The sequence below is a fragment of the Sorex fumeus genome, unplaced genomic scaffold (genome assembly GCF_029834395.1).
Source record: "Sorex fumeus unplaced genomic scaffold, SorFum_2.1 ptg000086l, whole genome shotgun sequence".
Classification (NCBI taxonomy): Eukaryota; Metazoa; Chordata; class Mammalia; order Eulipotyphla; family Soricidae; genus Sorex; species Sorex fumeus.
Window position 1 is genome coordinate 34,632,147 of NW_026606143.1, and position 8,384 is coordinate 34,640,530.

General features: G+C 46.4%; 1 protein-coding gene across 1 annotated transcript; it reads left to right on the top strand.

The window, feature by feature from the left end:
* Positions 1 to 719: 719 nt before the first annotated feature.
* LOC130039292 (poly(rC)-binding protein 1-like) lies at positions 720 to 1,790 on the top strand. The gene has a single exon (XM_056131138.1). It carries the CDS (start codon positions 720 to 722, stop codon positions 1,788 to 1,790), a length of 1,071 nt encoding a protein of 356 aa, XP_055987113.1.
* The last annotated feature ends 6,594 nt before the right edge of the window (positions 1,791 to 8,384 follow it).

An 8,384-nucleotide genomic window follows, 5' to 3' on the forward strand; every position in this document is an offset into this window, starting at 1 on the left:
GGGAGCCCGGATCCTCGCGGTGGGCGTCACCGGGAGAGACCCCGGGCACCCGGGGCGGACGGCGCCCCCCGAAGCAGGGGAGGCGCCGAGGCTGCCGGGGAAGATGCCCCCGAGCAAGGGGAGGCATCGGGGCTGCAGGAGGAGGCGCCCCCGAACCAGGGGAGACACCGGGGCTGCAAGGGGAGGCGTCGGGGGTGCGGGGGGAAAACAAAAAAAATTAAAAAAAAAAAAAGAAATAGCTTTGAGACTAAGTGGCCAGAGCAGAAGTCCCTTTGGCCAACTAAGGTGATAACGGCTCTCAATTTATTAGCCTCTCTGTACTCATATTCCTGAGCAGTCTTCAAATGGCCAACTTCGCTAGTGGCAATTATAATGGTGGCAACGGTGAAGACGTCTAGGATGACGTCAATAGACTGCGCTGCCTGCCTGTGTCACGTGCTGTTCCCCACCTCTGACGTCTATCTGCTGCGTCCTCTGAGACGCACTACGTACTTACGTACTTACGTACTTACGTACTTACGTACTTACGTCGTCGACGTTGACTTCTCCCGCCTGAGGGAGACAGGCGAACGCTTGTGAAGACGCCTTCGACAGACGCGCCCGCTTCACGAGGCCCTCGCTCACCTGGGCTCCCGCAGTTGGGGACTGCACTGCACTGCCCACCAGCAGCCATTGCCAACTGTGCCCGTGAGACTCTAGTGAACACTGTCCCAGTCGCCATGGATGGTGGTCTGAGTGGAAGCGCAGCTGGAGTCCAGACCAGCCTCACCCTCCGGCTGACCATACAAGGCCTGAGCCTATGGAGCTACAACTCCCAGGAGAGGGAGTTTGCGAGGCGCCTCCAGGAGGGGAGCGGAGTGCAGGTCAGTATGCCGGCAAATAACTGGCCCGAGCGCAACCTCACGCTGAGTGGCAGTAGCGACGTGATCTTCAGGGCCTTGGTCATGATCATCGACATGATCCAAGATAATATCGGCAGCACACTGTCCCTCACCGAGGGCCCGCAGCCGTTCGTCACCCTGCGGCTGAGGGTGCCGGCCTCGCAGTGTATCATGCTGCTCCAGGAGGGCGACTCCAGAGTCAGGGATATCTGCGCTCACACAGGGGCCCAGGTGCGTGTGTGCTGCGGCTTGCCGCCCGGCGACAACGAGCTGTCCATGACGGGCAGGCCACACTGCGTAAGCGAGTGCATGAAGTTGATCTGCCAGGTCCTACTGGGGATGCTCGCTGGGATCCAGCAGGAGCGAGGCTGGGTCCTTGCCTACCAGCCCTCGCCCCGCCCAGCTCTCCAGAATGATGGTCACGACCAGGCTGCCGAAGGCTCTACCTCTGCTGGAGGCCACTTCTATACCACGGGCCACTCCTGCGCTGCCGCCGCTGCTGGCACCCCCAACACTGGGAGCGACTCCCAGGTCACAGGCTACCCGCAGCCCCTGCCCCACCCGCTGGAGCCGCCACCCCCACAGCCAGGTTCCAGCCACGGGCTGTCCGCCATGTTTCCATTCTACGGGCCTGAGGAGCAGCCAGCCAGATCCTGCAGCGGGGGTGCCAGCAAAGCACCTGAGGAGATCACCCACGAGCTCATGATTCCCAACAGCTTAATTGGCTGCGTCATCGGCTTCCATGGAGCCAACATCAGCGAGATCCGCCGCATTTCTGGTGCCCAGATCAAGATCTTCCCGAAGGAGGAAGGCAGTTCTCTGAGACTGGTTAGGATGACTGGTACACTGTCCAGTATCATCCTTGCCCACTCTATGGTCATTTATAGCCTGAACAACAAGAGGCATTAGGGGCGCTTCACTCGGAACCGTTCCGCTAAGTTCCCATCGCCCTATTGGTCATTTTTTATCACTGTTTGCAGTTTTTAGATAAGTAGTGTTTATCTCTTTGCTAAGATTTTGAGTATCTTATTTAGAATATCTTATTCTGTGTTTAGGTGTTAATGCCAAGATCCATTCTTCATTTGATTAGCTTTTCCCTGTTTCAGTTTCACTTTGTTTGGAAAGAGCATAGGGTATAAAGTACTTAAATTTCAAGAGCAAACATCAACTCTTTACAAATGACCCAACACTGTATGAGGGTTCCAGTTGCTTCAAACCTTAAACTATACTTTGTAATGTTAAGTGTTTTCATTTTTGCAAATCTAGTCAATGTGTAGTAGATATTTACATTTCTCTGATTTGTTATAAAGTTGAGTACTTTTTTGTTTATTGGATGTTTGGATATGCTTTGTATGCAGTTAAAACTTTTGCTTATTTTCCTACTATGTATTTGCTTATTTCTAAGAGCTCTTTATTTGAAATGAAAGGTTTGGGGGAAGGGGTGTGTAAGTTATATTTGTGTAAGTTGCACTTGTCCTTTCTCATGTAAAAGTTTGCTTTTTATCTCTTAATGGAATATTTTGTTAAATATACTTTTTCATTTAAAATGTAAACAGGGGTGGGGATGTGGCTTAGTAGAGTGCCTTGCATGAGTGAGGTTCTAGATTTGATCCCTAGCTCCATAAAAATAAGTAAACAACATAAATGTAATAAAGTATGTTACTTTTTAAATTATTTTTATACTTTTTATGCCTCCTTCAACTACACCTGTCCCCATGTGCAGTGGTATTCTGGGAAGCTACCTCTGAATAATAAAGTCTTGGGTCTCTGGTAGTAGTAAAACCTGAAAAAAGTTAGGCACAAGGAGAAAAATTAAGTGGGTGAAAAGGGAATGGAAGGGGAAAAGGTCCCTTTTATAGGAATTCTTTTTTACTTTCTTTTTCTTTATTATAAATTTATTTATTGAACCACCGTGAGATCAGTTACAAAGCTTTTGGGTTTAAGTCTCAGTACACCCGTCCCTTCACCAATGCCCATTTTCCACCACCAAAAACCCCAGTATATCCCCCATTCCACAACCTCCCCCTACCTGTGGGGCAAATGATTTCCACATTACTCTCTCTTTATTTTGATTACATTCAATATTTTGACACCAGACCCACCATTATTATTTGGAATTTTACCCCAACACTCAGATCTGTCAAAAAGGCAACCATAGATAATTTGTTTTCTATTGATGGTTACAAATAACATATGATGTCACGTGGCCGCAGTAGTGGCCATGTGATTTTGGAATCCCAAAATTTTAACAATTAAATCTGTAGGAATTTCTGCCCAAACCTGCTAGGTTCCGAGATTTGTCTCTGGGATCATGGCTATTAAGCAGCTTGATCAGGATCCAGAGATGCTATTCGTGGGTGGCAACTTGGGGTCTTGTTGGGGTGGGGAGGAAATGGCCGGCTTCACCCCCATCCCGTGAGGTCCCCCGTGTCTTGTCACTGAGAGCCCAAAAGAGTGTTGTCCCTCTGCCTGCTCCCCTTGGGAGCTCGGTGGCTGCCATCCAGTCAGGAATTTATAGGAAATTTAAGGGGACCCATGATAGGAGAATGTTATCAAAGGTGGACTAAGTGCCATTTTTTTTTTTTTTGCTTTTTGGGTCACACCCGGCGATGCACAGGAGTAACTCTCTGGACTTAGGAATTACTCCTTGAAGTTCTTGGGGTACCATATGGGATGCTGGGAATTTAACCCAGGTCAGCCACATGCAAGGCAAACATCCTACCTGCTGTGCTATCACTCCGGCCCCTGTGTCATTTTTATTAACTAGCTCCTTACATATGGAAAAAAAGTTGGACATATCAGAAAGAATCAGTTGAGAATATGTGGGGAAAACAGTGTGCACATTAGCATCTCAGAAGGCAAATGTGCTGATAGAATTTCCACTTTGCCTGGACCCACTAATGCCATCTTCAAAGCCTTTGATATAATCATTGATAAACTGGAAGGAGATTATCTGCACAATACTATAGCTACTAGCTGACCCTGAACAGAAGCTCTCAGCTAGCCAGTATGACTATCTCACCGGGAAATGTGGTTGTGAAATCAAGGAAATACAATGAGAGAGCATAAGTGACTTATAAGAGACTTGGTCAAGGGATATACTTCCCCACTCAACTGATCAGGCTATTACAGGTGCTAGAATTTGACAAGGCATTAATGTGTATGTCAAACAGACCTATGAGATCATGTTGGAGTTGCTCAACCCCCAAAGCCATCTTGGCAGGTAGTCAGTACAGGCTCAGAATAGATATCAGTAGTGTGGGTTTATCTTTTAACCACTCCATCTTTTGTATTTCAACCTTTATGTGGAGGTGTTCACACTAGAAACCTATGCCACTCAATGACTATATGCCATTCCATAGCCACAACTCTCTGGAGATAAAAGGTCAGAAGCAGGTTTGGATGCATCAACTAAGAGACCTTGGAAACTTGCCATTCTAATCATTTTAATTGGCCATATGATGGGGCATCAAGATGCCACAATCAAATGATCCACCAGGTATCTGGGGCACAAATAAAATTTGCAAGTCCGGTGGAAGGATCTGCAGATAACATTTCCATTACTGGATCTGAGGTCAGCATGAGACAGTAAGGCTTTCCTCTGAGACTGGCTGTTGTGTTTTTTTTAATATCTCCACTCGACTCAACACACAACTCAACAACACATGATACCATAAGATACATAAGTGGAGAAATGAAACGGTGGGCTGTGGCACAGGCAGGATGCAGGGGCAGCCTCTGGTGGATGGGGAGTGGCCTCCTCAGGAACCTTCTGGGTCGACAGGCAAAGCATGGGCAACAGGCGAACTCCCCTACATCGTCCGATCTCTCCCTTTATGGCGCAGTTGTAGTCATTGTTACGGCTATAATCTTGGTCATCAGAGTTCCATCTGCTTCATCTAGAGGACTCAAAGTCTTCAAAGTTTCAGTTTTTTCCTCGTCTCCTTGTCTTCTCTTTGTTACTGTGCTCTTTTTATCTTCTTCCTTTGTGCTCTGCTTCTATATGTGCCGTTGTGCTCTTCTCTTAAGTCAGAGCTCTGTTTTCTGTTTGTGCCATTGTGCTCTGTCTTGTAGGTCTGTCTCCCGTCAGAGCCATTGTTTTCTCCTTCAGACTGCCTGTCTCCGTCTCTGTCTCTCTCTCAGAGACCTCGTAACCTCATAACCTTGTCTCTTCATCATTGTAACTTCATAGCTTAGTAACTTCACTATCTGACTCTCTGACTTGACTTCGGTGACTGACCTTCTTCTGTGCCTTCTCACGTTCTGACTGACTTCTCTTAGCGTTCTAACCTTCTTTGCCCTCTGATGTTCTTCCACCCGTTCCAACCATTCTAACCATTCAAACCTTGTTGACGGTTCTGACTTCAGAGACTGACCTCTCTCACCTTCCAACTTCATTGATTGATTCTCTATGCATTCTACCTTCTCCTGATAACTCACCACCCCAGCCCCTTACAGCATACATTATATAGAAATCATGTAGGGTGGTGATAAAAAGGTGGGGCTAAACATTAACAAATCAGCAAAGAGAGGTAAGGCCACTCCTCCACATATCAACTCAAGGACAAAATGTCATCTAAGGAAATTACTCCAGATTACTAGGAGATCCGCTCAAGGGTGGGATTCCATTTGGTGTGTGTTGCTTTCTTCTTTCCTCAGCTAGTAGTCCACTTAAATAGTTGTAGTAAATTTACTTCTTTTAATATTTCTAGCAATGTCATTTTGTATGAGCACAGTAGGAGATATCAAGCTTAAAGTTTGGTTCTTCCTGAGGACATCTCACTATATATTTCAGACCACAGTCCTCAGGCCAAGTTAGTCTTCCTAACCCTAGCAGGGTCCTTATTCAGTTATCTCTTTTGGGTCATGACAGAGTTTGTCCATGACTATGCTCTCATAGTTAAGTATTATGGCGATTGGCCTGGCCCATTTCGATGCCAGGGCAGCTAAGAGCTTGTCCTGGGTCCATCAGTCCCTTGTCGTGACCCTGCTCTTGGAGTGCTAGGAACTAAGGGTAACTGAGGCTCAAGTCAAGTAAATATGGATGACCAGGAGAAAATATTATTTTGGAGTCAATTAACTCCCATGTTACATAGCATAGCAGCAGTTGTCTTCCTCTGTCTATACAAAAAGGACATTGTTAAATAAACAGTACAAATGACATAAAGGAAAGAGAAGAGCAGTATAGGATTATTAGTTGTGCCTCAGTTTCTCTGTTGTAGGAGTGGCTCAATAAACCTTAAGCTCCCTGTGGGAGCAACAAAGAGTTATCCAACGAGGGGCAACGTGGAAAGCAGCTAAAATAATGCAGTCATATATAATACTTTCTTGCTGTTCACCACTCTTGATTCAACTGTAGTTTCTGAAGAGTCAGCACTTCTACATTTTAAATAGTCTATAAAGTTTCAGCTTCTTTACATTTTGTTGGCCACTCCTGAATTTTACATTGTTTTAATTCCTTTCTCCATTCAGGTATTAGAGCTGAGTTCTGTATTTGGTTTTATAAGCATCTCCCTATTTTTTTATTTGCTCATGGAACTAAAAGTGGAGTATCAATACAGTTCCGTTTAGTTCTATAATATTTATAATATTCGAAAAAATAATATAAAGATGGATTGGAAAATGTTTTCTTCAGGTAAAGTTTTCCTCACAATCTTCACTGTGTCTGACAATCACACGAACCTTGCAATTCTTAGGTATATCTGTTTGCCTTATTCTCCCCTAATGAAAGCCTCGAGGACAAGAACATTACATTCTATTGGTAGTAACTGTAGAACAACTTATTGGAGGCCAAAGAACTGACATGTCTTGGTTTGCTACTGCACGCCAAGTACTGTACCCAGCTTCCAAAAGATATTAAGTCATTAATCCTAATAATTTTCAAGGGACTCCACGCCAGGCTATTTTCACTCAGGGTGCCCCAGAGTGGGACGGGTGAGAGCCCTCCCTGACTCAAGAGACCCAGCCCCAGCAGCCGACCTCCACTACCCAACTGCCGCCAAGCTCCAGGCCACTTTCCACACACTCAGGCCGAGCCTCCTGCATGAGTGAAGTCCCACGAAATGCAGGTAATGCAGAACTTTGTGACCTTGGACTCTGGGCTCAACGGGACCCAGGAGCAGATCCGCTGCCCACTTTCCCCAGTCTCCAGCGGCCCAGGGGTCACACCCATAAGCCACACCCTATCAGGCACCAAATAATCCCCTCATCTGCCACCCTCCAGAACTCAAGGCTGCTTCTCCCAGATGGGAGCATAAAATGAGGCCCCCATCACCATGCCACCAGACTCCATGCCAGGCTGCTTTCACTTGAGACACCCCAGAGGGAGGCGGGTGAGAGCCCTCCCTGCTCCAAGGGCCCCAGCCCCAGCAGCGAACCTCCACTACCCAACTGCTGCCACACTCCAGGCCACTTTCCACATGTTCGGGCCGAGCCTCATGCATGAGTGAACATATTCCTGGACACATCACAAGACACTCCCTACCCATTTTTCATATTACCACACCGTATTTGATGGGGTTCAGACAGTAGACAACAAATCATAGAGGTAAATATATATGCCTCTTGGAGAGCCTGGCAAGCTACCGAGAGTATCCCACCCACACAGTAGAGTCTGGCAAGCTAGCTGTGTCATATTCGATATGCGAAAAACAGTAACAATGATGGGTCTCATTCCCCTGACCCTGAAAGAGCTTCCAATACAATGAGAAAGATAAGTAAGGAGAGGCTGCTAAAATCTCAGGGCTGGGACGAATGGAGATGTTACTGGGGCCCGCTCGAGTAAATCGATAAACAACGGGATGACAGTGATACAGTGAATTTTCTTTTTTTTTGATACAGTGAATTTTCAAGGAAAGAATTACTAGTTCTCTTTTGTAACGGGGAAACTGAGTTTCACTCGGCAAAATATCTCAAAAAAGGTCACAAGAGTCTGTGACAAAGGCAGGATTTGAAGTTTAAATTGATTCCGTCTCCAAGGTCATGACTTTCCCGAGGCAACATGCTGCTGCCCAGTGTAAGCAAGGCCTCGCAAAATTCTTTGGTGAAAGTGAACAAAGGACTATTCCTTTTGCTGCATGAGAGATGGTGGCAGGAAATCTTTCTATTTCCTTTCTGTCTCGGCATGGAATATCTCAAGAACTGGACTGCAAGTCATTTCTTTGTGTTCTGGTTCCATGAAACACCAATAAGAGAAGAGAGACACACATAAAAAGGAACATTTTCAAGCACTGGGGAGCACTGAAGCTCAGACTTCCTGGGCAAGGAAGACAGGATCCACTATCATCTACTTCAGATGTACCTCATCTCACAGTGACTCCCATGAAGGGGTGAGGTACCTGCAAATATGATGTAGACAGGTAGATAGGGAAGTTCTCCAATGGCAATGGAATTCCTAGAGATTAGTAGAATCACATAGCCCTAAGGCTATCAGGACCCACCTTGTGAGCACAGGAACTAAGGCCTGATAAGACTTTCACTTAGTGCCAACAGACCCAGAAAAGG

Excerpts from the sequence above, each read along its gene's own strand:
- LOC130039292 (XM_056131138.1), top strand. The coding sequence starts at position 720 with ATGGATGGTGGTCTGAGTGGAAGCGCAGCTGGAGTCCAGACCAGCCTC.